Below are 17,301 nucleotides of genomic sequence, written 5' to 3'. Positions count from 1 at the left end.
GCCAGACTGGCCCAATTTGACGCACCAGCAACTGCTGCGATAGGCAATGACGTGCGTGTCTCAAGGCTTCAATGTTCCAGTGGATGATAAAACGAAACCTTATGCAACAAAACTTGAAAGCACGCGTTACAGACACCTTGATATTTGATTAACGTTTATCAGACAGGATGCTTCAGCGATGATTTCCAAAAATTTCTTAAAATTGTCTGTGGTCGATAGCGCAATCCTAGTCGATGGGTTGGTGTACTCGAAAAGGCCGACATTATTTTCACGTGAAATGCACGTGAAATTTGCGAACTTTGTGGCACTATTCTTCTCATACTTTCGAATTTTAGAAAACATTTTTAACAAATTTTAGGCCCTTAATCAAAATTTTGTTCGCAACAGTTACTAGAATTTAAGTTTTTCTCTCAAATGAAGCGAATTTTATTAAAATCGGTGCAGTGCTTATCTCAAAAAAACTTTTTGCGTTTTACATGTACTTGAATAGGCTGCGTTGGAACTGGACCCGAACTAAAGCTTCCTCTTAACATTTGTTAGCCGGTAAAAAGTGGTGACCGGCGCCAATATATGTGGAAAGCTTTGGGTCTCTTTCTTCTGGTCCGAATTATGGAATAAGAAAGCCATGCTGGGTCTACATTTATACAGACAGGGCAAAGGAAAGCGCAAATTCGCACTGCATATTTTTTCGCAACATCTCAAACACTTTCCCCTCGACTTGCCAATAAATCAAGCTATTAGCGACAATGTATGATTCCTCGAATTTCATAATTCGTGTTCTTAAGGGTGTGATGTGTGATCGTGCGATAATTCGTGCGATGTATCGCCACTAAATATTTTAAAACAATTATTTTATTGCCACCCCAGAAAATGATGAGCCTTAGGAAGCGTGATTCAACGCAGTACACAACGTCCTCAATTCATCTTAATGCGACTATTGATTAGTGAAATAGCCCAAAGAAGTACAATTTTCTGCTGCCCAAAATTCAAATGTAATTAGAATTTTTGATACTCAGACTTCTAAGATTATTTTTGATGTGCGTTTTTTTCCCGGGCCAAATGTTTGGTCTAACGTCTTGATTACTTCCGGTATCATTGGCCCAGAGAGCGTTAGGTTCAGCGAACATTCATGTATTCTACCTTTCTGCAAGATACCAAGGTATAGCTTGTGTTGTTTATGTGCCACATTGTATTTGGAACGACACACTATCATCATAAGTGCTCGTCATACGAACCCCTAATCGAGAATAACGGGGCCATTCACGGATCGCCGGACTGCTGCAGAGGCTGCTGCTCCCCCAAGACTCTGCAGTAACGTTTTGCGTTCATTTTTTTTATGGAATGAATTAGCGTACAATGGTAGTCAGCATGTGAATAAACCCGTCGGAATTCCACATCTGATTACCACAACAACTGACAACCGGCACCGCCATGGTCAGCCAGGAAGCCTTCGTTTCCATGGCATTCAGCAGCAAGTTGGAAGGCAAGAAGGGCTTCAGGCATTTCTAGCCTAAAGCAGCCGCCTATTTTGCTCCTCTGTACGACGCCTTGACCGGTCAACGAGGTAAACAAGGCGACACTTGGACATTAGCTTTGAGGTATACCTTCAAAGACTGCAACGCTGCTCTCTGCGACGCCACTCTGCTGTCTCATTCAGTAAAAAATGTTCCCTTCGGGCTCAAAGAATCGGATGCCTGGACAAAACTTGGAGGCCGTTGGCGTTCTTTCAGAAATTTGCCAGCCACAAGGCAATACCTACCAACCCCTGTTCCGCCAACACTGCCATGACTCTGGCGCCGACGAACTCGCCTGCTTATTACTGAATGCTTCTTGCCATCTACCAGCGACCGGCGATACCCTGGCGGGACAAGAAGCTCTCGTCCAGCAAGTACGTCCAGCAGCCACGGCCAGTGGAGTCCTGGAATGAGGACCCCACCCACTCGACCTCAAGAGCAACCACCTCGGTGGTTCAAATAAATGTTTTTTCTCTCTCTCTCTCTTGCCATCTACCAGGCAAATTAATGCTTTCGCCTCATCCTCCAAGCACAGAATTGCACTATTTATACCAGCTATAAACTTATCTCATGCGCCGTCTCTTCACGCAAACATAAAGTTCTGGGGGTCCAACAGAACCAACTGCATATTACTGGCCAGTTTACCACCAACATCCAGCTTGTTAGAGGTCAGGATAATGTGGTCGCCAATGCGCTTTCCCGTGTCTCCGCCGTCCATTTTTCTGTGATTGATGATGTTCTAACCGAGGCTCCGACAGCCAACGCCTAACTGCAGCAAATCCTCAAGCGTGAATTTTCACTCAAGCTGTGGCAATTTTCCGTGCCTGGGCAAAAAAGCACTCTTTTGTTACATTTGTGCCAGGCGATCCAGATCCTACGCACCTTCAAAGTGTCGCCATAGGCTCTTCAACGAGCTGCACAACATCAATCATCCTGTTTTCCATCCATCGTGACTCACCGCTACGTTTGGACCTTCCTGTCGCTTGACTTCCGTCAAGCGGCGCACCCGCATGCGAAGTCAACCTGCCGAAATTACCCAGCACGTCATTTCGCCGCTCGGGACTTACTACATGCCTCCATAACGCGTCCAGCATGTTCACCTACAAACGATTCGGTCCTTTCCTCCAACCGGGCCTTATCGCCATTGTCTCGCACTCGATGGACTGAAGTATGGCCACACGACAGAATCACTGCAGAAGTCGAGTCAACTTTCCTTACTGTCTGCATATCCCGTTTCGGTAACCCTCGTCGCATCACAGTCGTTCAGGGTCGGCAATCCAAAGCTCAGCTCTTTGGGATCTCCATGCTCGCGACCGGTTTTAAGACAGACAGACCGACAAAGAACTTTATTAATGGTCCTGAGGAACCGGCGTTAGGGTACCTCCATTTTCAGGGAGTCCCCGTAGTCGTCGCGGGCAGCACCCACGTCGAGGTCGGAAGATCATGGTCCTCCGCCCTGTCGCAGGCCCTCTGGACAGCCCGTAGTTGCTCTGAGAGGTCGCCGCTCTTAAGGGCTGCCTCCCAGTCGGTTAGAGTGGTTAGCGATGAGCTGCGTAACGGAGGGCATTGCCAGAGCATATGGAATAAGGAGCAGTACGCCTCCGCACAGTCTGGACAGTGGGGTTCTACATTATGTGCAAAGTGACTAAATCGGCCCCTGGAGGGAAATGACCCCGTTTGAAGCATGCGCAACGCCGACGATTGTGGTCTATTAAGTTTAGGGTGTGGTAGCGGAAAGGCCCGCCGAGCGAGTTGATAATGTGCCAAGATTTCATGGAAGCTGAGAAGCGAATTCATGTACGGTTTGAAGAGACGGAGGACCATAAGTTACCACCCTCGCTCCTCTGATTTAACCTAGCTCGAGACTCTCCCCTCCGTAGTCCTGGATCTTCGCCCAACCTTCAAATCCTCCATTCAAGAGACATCTGCAGAACTCGTCGAAGGAGAGTCACTGCGCCTTCACGGAGAGTTCTTCCTCGCATCGTCTGGCGTGCCAGCTCAGATACATCCGAGTTCAAGCGAGGCAACAACCCATCAGGACCACCCGCCGTCCGTCGCCAGCGGCACATCATTAGGTGAACTCCCCTTACTTTCCAGGAACTCACAACTTGTTCACATACCTTCCTTCGGTATGACACGATACGCGGTTTTATCCAGTCGCCTTGCACTGGACCCTGCCATGGTATCCATCACCACGACAAAAATTTCACCCTGCGCACAAAATAGACGTGTATCCACGTTTCCGCAGACAGAGGGGAGCTGGCACACATTCCCTCGAACGAGCCGCAGACTCCCAGTGTTCCTTTGGGCTTTGGCAACCAGGGAGAACACATTACGCAGCGAAAACCTCTCATTATGGATGTCGGGTGCAATTGAGGCATGACTACACTGAAACCTAAGGCTTCTGTGCCCCTCAAGTCAGTGATGTGGCGACATACTATCGCTATGAAAGCTCGCCTAACGGACCATTCGATCAGACTTGCTGCGCAGTTTACGGATCTCTGGACCGCAGCCGCGGCTGCAGCTCCCCTAAGCCTCTGATGTAATGCATATTGAATTCGCTATTTTCTGACGTAATAAGCCATCGTGTTCTGCGTGGGAGTTGCCACTTCATCATCCCACACGTTCTTGTTATTTGGTAAATGCAGAATATGACATGGTAAGCAATCGCAAGTAGCTTTAAGAGGACTGTGGAAAACTTGAATCCTGTTGGTACTATAGCGGGATGAGTGAACGTGGTTATTGCAGAACACCACGATATAGAACACCATGCTGTAGACTGCTCACAGATACGCCTAACTTTGTGTCAAATACGGCAATGCTCAGCTTCACAGCTTAGACGAACTGCTAACGCTATTATTAGTACAATCACGAACTTGACGTTCTGACATATCTTAGGAGATAAGCTCTTCCACTCTTGTCTATAGATGGCAGCTGCAGAGTTGCACATCTTTTGTTAGCCTTTTTTCTATCCACTGCGTTGGAATTCAGCTGGATTGCGTGCGGCTTCACCTCTGGCATTTTTCCCTACCTAATTTTATCTCCTTTCAGTAATGTTATGTCAGTGTGAGCTTTTGTGCCCGAATACAAGCACGAATATATGATACCTGATGCCTTAGATAAAAGATGGCTGATGTGCGTGCTTCGTTACATGTATCTAGCTCGCTTTATGAGTAGCAGTCCTCGTGAGCAACCAATAAGGAGTGGTCACAGCAGAACAACTTTATGAGGCAACTGCAGATGACGTCGAAAAGGAAAGAGAGCACTGCACAAGACAAAATGACTAACAATGTCCTCATCTGCTCATGTTTTCATCGGCCGACTTCGTCCATTTCTCACTGCCATGTGGAACAGGCCGTCATAAGGTCTTGCAACGTAAGACAGGGTTCATGGCACTGCCAGCTGGACAATCAAAGATACTGCCGAACTTTTTGAAGTTCTGCACCGAAATGTCCACTAGTAGCCGCGGGGGCACCTCCATGAAACGTATCATCGTCTGCTCCCTCGCATTTGCATGAGCTACAACAAGGTCGCGGGCTGCCTGAAACATCGTTGGTGCCTGTTCCTGAAACATGGGTGCCATCTCGTCGCACTGGGTCAACGCCCAGGCGGTCAAAAACATCTGGTCGAGTGCCGTGTCCGTCGAATTATCCGTCGCGCCGGCTGCGCCGACTGTCATCGAAGTCGTCACGTTCTTGTATATCTGGAACACGTCGTACAACAGCGCCACAAGTGTGCCGAACTCGACGAATTTGCTGTGGGCAGCGTCAAGTGCCACGTCCTCCTTGACGAGGTGCGTCATACTGGCGTAGTACTGCTCGAATAGGCACAACCTCGTCTTGGCCAATTTCGTGCTGGTCTCGCGATGCCTCAGGTAACCGCGCATTGCCACTGCCGAATAGATCGGCGTTGCCAGTCCCATGATGATGTATGGGAGCACCGACGGCATGAGAAAAACGGGAGCTACGTTGAGGGCTGTCAAAAGCGCCATACTTGCCGGGGCGACCCACACACTCTTGTTGGACTCACGGTACTCGTATCCCGGCACAAGGCTGCTCGCTGCGACTCTCGTGTCGATATCGACGTTTTCGTCGGCTGACAACCAATACAGTTGGCTACTCGACTGCTGTAACGTCAGGAACGCCTGAAACGGAGACTGGCTGGCGAGCGGCACGGCTAGTCTGGAGTGGTAGCGAACCAGCGTTGTCATCTCCTGCTCAAGGTCGTACTCGGTGAGGACGGTCATTTCGTTGAGCTTCGAGACGGTATTCTCGAGTTCGGCGGGCATCATCCAGCCCTCTTCAGCAATGTGGTCTCTCAAGACTCTCTTGCAGGCGGCCGTAAGCGCGCGCACGGTTTTCTGTTGCTCCTTCCAGGTTGCTGACTCCACGCTCTGCTGGTTTGCAGTGGACGCCAGGACCCACATGGCGTAAGGGTAGATTTTCTCCATGGAATGAAGGCAGGCCAGGGACCTGGCGGGTACTGTGGCCTGGTGGTACGCGTGGCTGAGCGGAAGCAGGAATTCGAAGTCGTTGGAGAGAAATGGGGCGACGAACACAATGAACCGGTAGCGAATGTAATCGAAGAGGGTGCGTGTGTCGGTCTCTCCAATGACGGTGGAGAGCCGATGAAGAAGGTCGGGCGGCTTGACGAACAAATGAGACATTCGGAAACCCCTGCGCTCAGCCATCAATGTGGTGAAGTACTCGTCCCATTTCCAGAAAGAGTGGTACTCCTCCCACGTGTTCTGAACAGGCACCTGCGTACAATGAAAAAAAGTGATTTTGTTGCGAGGGATTTTCAGTTTGAACATGCCGTTTTAGCAGCGACCTGTAATCATTTATGAACCTCCCGAAAAAAAAACACGAACCAATAAGTTTATGCCTTCATCGCTATCAACTGCCATGGTAATTTTTTTTCTCGTGGGCTAATCACGAACTGCAATGCAATAATCATTCACTGCCAATCATACATACCTGCCTGGATCAGCAAGACATTAACTTCTTAACACGAAATAAGAATGACCTTTTAAGACATTTTGTAGTCGCACGCCGTATTTCCTTTTTGTCAAGTCAACAAATTTTCTTTTACTAATGTCAAATACTTACCTAAATTGTTTGCTTTCTAATATATTCGAAGTCTATTGTACAATTGTTGCTTTCATCGCTTTATTTGCATAAATTTGCACTGCTTCCTGTTCGATTCAGTTGCGCCAGCTAGCCTCTGTTGTTTCGGAGGCCCTGTGCCTTCAAGCCGCCTCAATATGGCCGTTTTTCTGGTTGCTCTTTTCGCTGTGTGCAATATAACCGTTGGAAATAAAACTGATTTAATCATTTATTTACTTGATCGCAAGAAAAAAAAACAATGATCGTTGCTCGATAGGGTCCATCCCAAACGCTTTGGTAGTGTGCGTGCAAAGCAGCGTCGACGATTTGACCTGGGCTACCTCGAATGGCGTAGCATTCTCACTTGCTTGGCTTACTCTTGTAGATAGAATTAGAATTGCATTATAAGGAGCATCAACGCCTACCGTAACAGTTCACATTTAGATATTCACAGTGCGTTCCCACCATTCAGTGACGCACGCTGCCCGACCGACATACTCTCACAGCGAGCATGCCATACTATCGCACCGAGCGAGCAGCTACATGTTCGTACCACTTACTCGCTGCTTGACTGTTAAACTTAGAAAATGTAATCACAAAGCTGCTGAACCAATCAACAGCGCATCGAAGAACAGTGTGAATGCGCAGACACCTACGTCCTGCACAGCTTTCTCCCCTCCTTTTTTTTATGGCGATAATGAAGTCATTACCGCCTTTTGTTGACCAGGGAACACGTTGCCAGAGCCAAAGCGATCAGAGTGCGTATCTGCTTAGCGGTTGAGTGCATAACAATGACAAGAAAGAAAAAAAAAGACTGATAAGCAAGAAATTCACAAGAATTCTACATTATAAGGTGCTAAGATGTGCACAAATGATGTAAGGGTTTTCTGCTGTGTTACAAATTAAACATGTTTTTCTATAGACTACCAGCACCGCTTGACAGGAGCAAATTCCGCATGATCAACGTGACGTTGAACGTCTGCGCTGAAAGCATAAGCACATGACATTTGTATATGTATCATCGATTACAACGCACATCAGTGTAACATAATTTAGTTTTCAGCTGTTAAAATTCTCGCGTACGCCAAAAAGGATTGTACCTATGGGTGCGTATTATCGCCATATACCCAACCATCCATATCGCAATATTGCTTGCTGTCTTTTAACGCGAAAGCGTTAAGGCCCTCGCGTCACAGAAAATCCAGCGTGGGCGTCCAGCGTGGGACGCCGCTTCGGCAAAAAGCATTTCGGACGACATTCCGAATGACGCATGCCCAACCACTTCTCTACCACCAAACTTGCTCATAACTTGTCTTTCATTGTTTGCAAAGTTATTCCTCGGAATTTCGTGAACGGCAGCCCAAGAACAAATCTACTGAAAAAAAAAACACAAACAGCGCATATCTTTTACGTTACCTCTTCTCAGACTGAAATATCAAAAATGTGAAACAATTTAACAGAAATTCAACCCTCGAAAAAGGCCGCGTTTCTACCCGTAAGCTTGCCTTCGTGCATAGCGTTCGCCGCCAGCGCTTCTTTGTAAACGTTACAGTTACATAAGCTGCAGTTACCGGAAAGCATGAAAAGTATTCAGGGGTCTTTGAGTCCTTCGTTCTAGCCTGGCAAGTTGTATAGCAAACTTAACTATTCGATCGAGTATGCCCTTAATTTTGCCCCATAATTTTTGGCTTTAACCTGTTCCTTCTGCTGCACTATGCCACGGCTGCATTGCGCAAGCAAGTCAATAATATTGCAGTTGTTAAATCACCTCTCACATCACATCTCACATCAATCAATCTCACATCAAACAGTCTCCAAAATAAGCGAAACTTCCATTGCCGCGAAATTTGTTTTCACTTCATTTTTGGTAAGTAGAAAGCATCGATTGAATTAATAAAATAATTTTTGTCGGCTACACCAAAGCAGTATACATGATGAACAACGTTTCGAAAAGTTACACTTCAGCTAGAAAATAAATGTATGACGATAATTGGGAATTACATCGCAGCTTCACGTGCTAAACGGCAGTTCAAGGCCTGTAGCTCGTTGTTGGGACTCAAAAGATGAGCGTAGCATAACAATCGTCACACACTGCCAAGTGTTACAGACAGCCATGGTTCCTGTAAGATGGTGGTGGACATCCGTTATGAGTATCTTCTTAGTCCATACTGCTCTGCCGTGAGTAAAACTTCAAGTTTTAAGGCTACTATGAACTCTGCAGAGTAAACTTTTCGGGCACCCTGTATACTGTATATACTTTAAACTTCAAACATTACTCAGGTACACAGACCCCGACTTAGCAAAAGCAACCGAAAGAACCTTCGGTGTAACCGGCGTGATAGCTTAGGGGCTACGGCCTAGCGCTGTCGAGTCGTGGGTTCAATACTTTGCGGCATGGACTCATTCTGAAAGCGGTGAAATGCATGAATGCTGTTTCACTGAGGTTTAGGTGCACGGTAAAGGTCCCCATGAGATCTAAATAATCCAGTCTCTTACTGTGGCATGCCTAAATGATATCGCCGTTTTAGCACGTAAAACTCAAATTGTATTACGTTAAATTGAATTAGTCTTTCAAAGATTTGCTTTCTTAAGTGCACAATGTACCCACGCGCGAAAAATCTTCCACGTCAGAATTGTTCGTAGCAGGAACCATCATGTCGTGTGGTTGGGCATGTTGTTATAGAGAAAGTGACCGGCGAATAGCAGGCAGCTCTTCCGAACGAAAAGCTTTATGAATTCAGCACCACGCGTTCTCCAGGTGGTCACTACAATTCCGTAAGAGTGCATAGAACTACCGGTGGTTCTTGAATGCCCATGGAAGCCTAAAATACGTTCCGAACTCACAAGTTCATGCCGATATTCGGAATAACAAAGTTGCGTTTAAAAGGAGCAGTTACACTTATTTGATACTTTGTAGAAAGTCTACCCAAATATTTTTTGAATGTCAAAGAGGGCACCTAGAAAATATAAAGGTTGCGAAAAATAGTGGTTTGGGAAACACCTTAGGTAGTATACTAACCATTGGGGTCGCGAAATGCGAGAACCCATGTCATCGATATTGGAAACATGATGACTAAGAACTAGACTTGCTGACATTGTGCTGCAATAAGACTAGGTATGATAATGTTGTATGCCAAAAAAAAAGAAAAGAGTGTTGTACTTGCTACTGCTACCGCTTGCGTGTGCTAGATATAGCGATCAAGGAGCCGGACGAACCAGCATATCATGAAGCCATCACTTATACGCGTCTTTGGTAGCTCAACTGAAACTAGTTCTTAGAGGAAAACATATTAATAAATATATTTAGGTTTCTGTGAGCGTTTCACAACAGCCTATCACCTTTACAGCAAAATAACCTGTATATGTAGGCGAAGGATCGATTCTGTCTCGACCGAATCACTAGGTTTCATATGTAACGTAAACGACCCGACAACGAAGACACTACGACGAATTTACGTGTACAACGAAAGAGCCTAGGCGTCCTCGACGGCTCATTTGTTGCTTTACAACAAACGCCGCGTAGCGCTGCCGCCACTGGCATCTGCACACGTCACAAACATGTGTCATGAATGCACTCTGCGCTTGGGGCTGCAGCGCTAGCGACGCACGTGACAAGCATGCTGTTGCCAGAAGCCGTGCTGCCGCACTAGTCCAAGTGCGCCCCAACTTCGTTAGCTGTGGCGCACCCGTGGGTGCGGCGGCTAACGAATGCGTCGCACTTGATGACAACGCGATGGCACAAGCCCATACCTGACTACCTAAGACATTCTCAAAGCCTTCTATGGCGGAGAGGATGCGAATGTCATGGAAGGCAAGAATTCAAACCGAGACGTTCGAAGCCAAGGAGGCTGATAGCTATATTCTAAGATCTCCAACTTTGAAACATACTGTGAACCTCGATGCATTAGGTTTTGGCTACCGTCGCGCATTGTCAAAGTGTCCTAAAAACATAGTGACCTGTTTCTCTAAGGCTACTTGAATTCATGCTAAATGGATGTTTTTGATTTGATTTTTATTGAGCGTGCTTAGCGGGCTCTATAGTGTGGTCGGTGTAGTGCGCGACTTTTACAACGAAGTGACCTGCATATTGAAAGGTTGTGGAAGCCCCAACACTTCGTTTGAAAGACATTTTAACTGTATTTACAGATGATATGTGCTCCCTACTCGGGCCTTCATTAAATGCCAAAAAAGAAAGTAGATAAGTGTATAAATGTCATTTCAGTGCTCTCCGTTAAGAGAATCCAATCGCAATGCAACAATCGCCGCGAAACAAAAAAGCACAGCTGTGAAAGTGCAAGAGGGCTGCGACCACAACGATTCTATGCGGCATCGTACGTTTCATGGAGGCGAGAAGGAAACAGGTTTTGAGGAACGACTACCCTTGCGTCCTCATAACATTTAGGTAAAGTAATGCGCTAACACTGCAGACAAGCTTGTGTGGCAGTTATACCATCGGAATCCCGAGAAATGGAATACGCTAAGAATGCAACCGTGGAAGGCATTCTTAGGTATGCATATATGGATATAGATTGCTAATATTGCAGTGAAAGTCTTTACAACTGGCAGGAGAAAATTTGAAATAAAAGTGTGCTGAATCATAAGTTGAGGGCGTACACAACGCCTGACCGGCTCTTCTAATGCCACAAGAGCATGCCGCCAACTATACCGCTGAATGCTTCCTAACCTCTCGCCTCCCCAACGCGCTCCCAGACCCCCGTCTTTCTTAATTTTTTTTCTCTTTCTTGTTCTTTCTCTCTCCGTTTTTGTTTTCTTTTGTTCTTTTTGGCTTGGTGTCACCCTGGGTTCTCCCTTTTATCCTTTTTTTCATAACCTTTCTTTTATTTCTTTTCTTCCCGTGTTCCCATTCTCCCGCTCTTGTCCCCTCGCCTTGGGAACGAAGCTCACAAACATGGGGCGACAGCGCTCGTTTCCTCTGAAGGCTCTCCCTTTAAAACCGGCCGCCAGCGAGAACACCCGCATGGGACGTCACTGCACTAACCCTTTAAAACTAACATGCCGAGAATGACGAGGCCGCCTTCGAAAAAGATGTGTCCTCCTATCGAAACGTTGGCCAGACTTTCTGAGGCACCTTATACCTGTTTACAAACTTTATACCACAGTGTGCTATTCCATCTTTCAGCCCCTTTCTTGATTTTGCACTTCTGTGTTGATGTACACAAAGATCCTTAAGCCCAATCTTCTGCTACAACCTGACACATTTACCATACGTGATTTCCATCTTTCACGAGGTTAAATACGAGCTAAAGGAAACCCGAACCATGGTAATGCCATTTGCAGAAGCATCATGTGATGACGTTACGAGTTATCGGAAATTCTTAATAAAGCAGGCTAGAGTAATGACATACATAGCAACATTTCAGATCATGGGCTGATTCGTGGAAAAGAACCGGAAGGTGAGGGAGAGAGAAAACATTTAGTAATATAAAGGGAAACTGCAGTGTGCTTCGACTAGCCCGGGGCGTGGGGAGGGGGGGGGGGAGTCTGCAGCCCAAGACCCCATGAACTGCGGATGCCCGGCGTGCTGTGAAGACCACATCAAGCCGGTCCCCAGAGTTGACGCCAGATAGTGAGTCTCTTCATTGTTGTGTGGCGGGATGTGGGATTCTAGGGCGGACACTCATGAGCTGACGTGCCCAAGTGGTGTGGTAGAGCGTGGCCGGAACATTGCAATCTGGGCACTGCTGCGGCTATTGTGAGGGGTAAATGGCGGGACATGGTGTGCGGTGCCGAAAGGTGTTTGTCTGTAGCTGCCTCCGCGAAGTTGCTTCGGTGTGCGTGGGGGAGTCGTGCAACGGGGGATATTGCCGGCGCTGTAGTCTGAAATGTTGATCTATGGCGTGAAAACTGTTTTATGGTTGGTTCGAAATTTATCTCGTCATGGTTCTCTCACTTTGAGGCTCGGTAAGTATGCGCTCGAGCCGAGGTGTGGGCCCTCCAGTTTCCAGCAAGAGTTGTGTCCAGGCGTTCATGCTATTGTCGCCGTTTCAGGAAGGGTAGAAATCCTTAATACGAAGGTCACTGTTCGCGAAATTCTACGAGCATCGTAGTTACGACATGCTTCGTGTTAATCCGTGATTATCGTGACGTGTGCTTTTCGGGGGTCCATGACAATGGCTATGGCTATGACCGCCTCTTCAGCTCCTGTGGTGTCAATGTGCTGTATCGTTGCCACGGCGATCTCACACCGTCCACGACGCTGACGGTGTGTACGTGTCTGCGCTTGTACCTGGGCACATCTGTGTACAGCGTATCGTGAGAGTTGGCGCACTTCTTTTGTAATGCTCCTGCGCGAGCTTGTCGGTGGCTTCTGTCGCTTTCGCGATTCATGTGCAATGATGCGACGTAGAGAGGCTCGCGAATTGAAAAACGGTAAACTGCCGCAGTGCGCTAGAGGAAAGAATTCTTGGAAAGCTACAAGTTGTCACAATTTGAAAAATGAATGGTACTTTGAAAAGCTGTGATCATCAAATTTAGTCTTCCGCTTAAATCAATAACCTGATTGGCACTCCCCAACCCCTGCAATTATGGAGGAGATTCGCTTGAACTCCCATTCTTTCTGTGAGCTAAACGCAGAACGCCATATTTAAACGATACTTCAGGCGAATAGCCCATGTCGGGCGGGTCCTTAAGTTCACCCTAAAGAAAATTATAAGTCTTCATAGGCACGTGTCAGATAGCCTGGTAATGTGCATTGTCTGTCCCGGATGTGCACTTCTTGCTTTTTATTGGAGCGATTACATAGAAAGGGAGGGAAAACCCGAACAACTGATTTCAACCGTCAGAAAGGGTGACATTGAAAGATTCCGGGAATAAAGAGAGCTTGATTATTATTGTATGGAAAAGAAAAGAATAACGCCATGTGAAAAAGAACGCGTTAAAAGCATTTAGGCGTGGAATACTGGTGAATTGCACAAGAACCATTTGTCAAAGAGACCTCGGGAACGCTACTGCAATTTGTATTGTGTGGAATAATCACTCAATTAAGATCCGAGACACATATGGTAAAAAAATAGTGCAATAGAAGAAGTTCTTTATAAAACCAATTCAGGTAATCTGGGCTTGCAATGCAGCGGCAATAACGCAGATAATAAAGCAGCACAGCACTGCAGAGAGCAAACCCTTTGGTCAAGCACACCTCGTGTGATAAACCTCCGCACTGACTAGCGAACGATGTTTGCTGTCCCCTATTGTGTGATGGTCATTTATGCGCACGGATATGTGCTCTCTCTTTCAGATGGCTAACGGTGTTACTGACAATGGTAGATTAGTTCCAGAGCATAGCAACGGGCATGTTTGGGTTGAGGCAATACGGACGACACCGAAACTCAGACGTGCCTCATCAGATATGCACGGAATATCATTGTCTAACGAACACGATGAACGATACGTGGAAACGTCTGCTGATCGATCACCAGGTTCGGAGAACGTGGTTATGGCGTTGGTAAGGATATTTCAGATACCCACCTAAACTTAATCTAAACAACCAAATACACGCTCCGAAAGTTTCAGTTTTGGCAACCCCAGAACTGTAATGTGGCTGCCTGGTTTTCAACACGACACTGTTCGTTTAAAGGGGTCCAAAAGAGAAACAATATTTGCTTTTCTGCAATAACGAAATAGCCGCTACAACCACGTAAAAAGGTGTGATGTGACAAAAGTACGCTACAACAAAATTGGTGCGGGCACGCCGCGTTGCAATTACAGCCCCCACTCGCTGTGACATCATGTATTTTGTAGGCCTCTGCTTGGGCCTTGTGAAAGCTTTATCTGCAAACATACACCGATGTTGGTATTCAAGAAGAGCAAGATGCGGAACTTATCAAGTTTCAAAAACATTTAGTGGCCACAATTACCCAAGTGCGAAAAGAATCATTTAAGACGACCTTTAACTTCACACCGACGTAGTAGTGGTGGGGTGCCAACAGGAAATTTAAGATCGGAGGCTTTCATCTTCATTTTCTCTTCTAATAATCAATAAATGGAGGCGAAATCATTGAACTCTATTAAGATTACTCTGACCATCAATTGAAATTCATTGACTCTTTGTCTATAATGTTCTTTTAATATAACAGTAAAAGATGTTCTGGAAATTGCAAGCAGTAACATTACACCGTCGGTGGCACGAACCACTCTACTGCATATTTCCCTGCAGTGCATAGTTCCTATTTTGTGGGTTTTTCTGCTTTTTATAAAGCGTACGTTCGGCATATTTTCGCATAGCATGGAAACAAAACGAAGCACTATGGGCCTACATTGTAGAGCGCAATGAAAAAAACACAGGATGTCACAGTGTTGTTTCGAACAGTCGCTGCTGGTTACAGAGCTATATTTCAGAGCAGTTTGCCAGCTAGGTATTAGTGTTTGGCAAAATAGTTATCAGTAGTGGATATTCTGCAGCTTTGAGAGACACGTAGCTTGCCCATAATGCGTAAGCGAGCACTTTGTTTCAAACATTTGAAAAAGGTGCTACCACTGTTCATACATAAGGAGCTTACACCGCTGGACAGCTGGAGAGGAGGAATTGAATATTTTGTCATATTGTTACGTAGGAAGGCACAGAGGGGAGCTATTTACATATATATTTACAAACACGCCGCACTTAGCCAAGAGGCAACAGCCCGCGCTCGCCTCTAATCGTCATCGTCGTCTTTGCACTACTAGCTTTTTCCTCATCGTAAATATTGGTCTGTAGCGCTAACGCTGACTGCAAAAGCACCGTCCCAAAGCTACTAAAGACCGGGCTCGGAAGCAGTGTAGTATGTTTTGAGCCTACTGATGTACACTACATCACTGGATGCCAGAGGAGAGCACGAGGTTGAACCCACAGGAGCAATTTCGTACGTCCCTGGCGTCAACTGACGCAGTACGCGGCAGGGCCCCGTGTATCGCGAGAGGAGCTTCTCTTAAAGTCCGACGTGACGAGAGGGTGACCACAGGAGCAGGGCGCGCCAGACAAAAACTGTGTGCCGCGACGGTGGGCGTTGTACGAACGACTCTGAGTGGTTTGCGAGGCCGTCAGTCGAGTACGGAGAAACTGGCAGGCATGCTCGGCGAGGGCGATAGCGTTGCGCGCATACTCGCTTTTTCATGTCGCAGCAGGAGGGAGTGCCGTATCAAGAGGCAAGGTGAGTTCGCGATCGTACAATAGATAAAATGGAGAAAATCCGGCGGTGTCGTGCCGAGAAAAATTGTACGGTCAAAATGTCAGCTCAGGAGTGTAGGTTGTTAATCACAGTTACATTCACTCCTGTGAAAGCAGAAGGATGAGTGGCTATCACAATTTGCTAGGTGGGCTATCGACATCGCTCTCACTTCTCAGCGTTACTGGTGAGGGACCCCTACTTACTTAGAGGCTCCTCGGACCGAAAAATTCTGCTTACTAAATATCCCCGCGGTTTTGGAAGCAACCTCTTCAGATGTAAGCACTACCGAGGGTGAGCTTTGCGTTGCGTCATGAAAAACTAGGTCCTTAAAAATCGGTTGTCGGTGCCTTTTAGGTTTTGATTGTTGCCCGGATGATCTCGTTTGTGTGCCCGAATAACGTCTCTGGCTTTTGGCGCAAGGTCACTTGAAGGTTCGATGAGAATGGGAGTTAAAAGCATTTCATGCTTGAAAACTAAGAAAGACCATCACTCACCGGCACAGCCTGCTGCTTCTGGGCGCGCACGAGGCCTGCGACGGAGCTCTCCAGCTTGCGTTCCAAATCATGCACGTTCTGCGCGTGTTTGCGCACGTCAGTGTCCGGCTTTAGGAGCGCCAGAGCACGCGCCACGATCCGTGTGTATTCTCCGTCTATGGGCCGCTCCGCCGACAGGAAGTACCTGGATGCGTTGGCCCGGCAGGGCAAGCGAACACTCACTCATACCGACTCACCAACATTACCGCAGTCTCTGTACTCACAGTCGCATGAACTCCCACTTGTAGGTCCTCACTCACGTTCCCACTAGTACGGCCTCACCCTAGTCAACACTCACTGGCGTTCACAGTCACTCCCGTTCACGCTTACCGGCACCCACTCAAGCTTATGCGCGTGCCTCCTCATACTCACCTTTAGTCACTCAAGTACACGTTAACGTGCACTCTCACTGGTTGAGAGCAACTAGCGATACCATTCGCGTTCGCTCATAGCCTTCGTCACTCACCAATTCTCTATTTCACGCGTGTGAAAATATTTTGGGGCGAATACGAGTCAGCGCACAGCTGAAGGAGTGCGCCAACCTATGCCTGGATAAAATGATCACATGCACAGTCATCATTGCATTAGTAGAGGATGCAACCGCATCATCTACTGATGAACTGAAGAACAACGCAGTTCTATCTCCTATAAGGCTTTTGAAATTGTATTGCCTATTCTTTATAATACATTTCAAAATGAGGAAGTTATTACGTTAAATAGTCATCTTGGCTGTGAAGTGTGATATATTTGGAATCAAATGAAACTGCTTTAGTCGCACTCATTCTGCGAGCTTTCCAACAAAAAAAGAAGGACCATAACGCTATTTCTTTCAGGCCATTCGGTCGCCACAGACGTGGAAATACAACCAAGGATTGCCTTTCTAATATTGCCGGTTCACATAAGAATGCAAAGTACAGCTTCAACGTGGCAGTTTATTATCTTTTCGTTTATACAAATTACTTTTAACTACGACAAAATTATGAGG

At 46.7% G+C, this 17,301-nt stretch overlaps 2 protein-coding genes across 5 annotated transcripts in view; one reads left to right on the top strand and one right to left on the bottom strand.

The window, feature by feature from the left end:
* LOC135904197 (synaptotagmin-10-like) overlaps positions 1-17,301 on the top strand; it is a 368,678-nt gene that overhangs the window by 188,807 nt on the left and 162,570 nt on the right. The gene's annotated exons all lie outside the window — the stretch shown is intronic.
* The window catches only part of LOC135904196 (neprilysin-21-like), a 28,513-nt gene continuing 15,933 nt past the window's right edge, over positions 4,722-17,301 (bottom strand). For both annotated transcript variants that reach the window (XM_065434830.2, XM_065434831.1), the window contains 2 exons: positions 16,278-16,461; positions 4,722-6,273 (listed from right to left, as the gene is read on the bottom strand). In XM_065434830.2, coding sequence (XP_065290902.1) covers positions 4,873-6,273; positions 16,278-16,461 — 1,585 coding nt within the window. In that variant the 3' untranslated portion in view covers positions 4,722-4,872. The remainder of the gene's footprint in view (positions 6,274-16,277; positions 16,462-17,301) is intronic.

The sequence above is a fragment of the Dermacentor albipictus genome, chromosome 10 (assembly GCF_038994185.2).
Source record: "Dermacentor albipictus isolate Rhodes 1998 colony chromosome 10, USDA_Dalb.pri_finalv2, whole genome shotgun sequence".
NCBI lineage: Eukaryota > Metazoa > Arthropoda > Arachnida > Ixodida > Ixodidae > Dermacentor > Dermacentor albipictus.
This window is presented reverse-complemented; position numbering and strand designations above follow the sequence as displayed.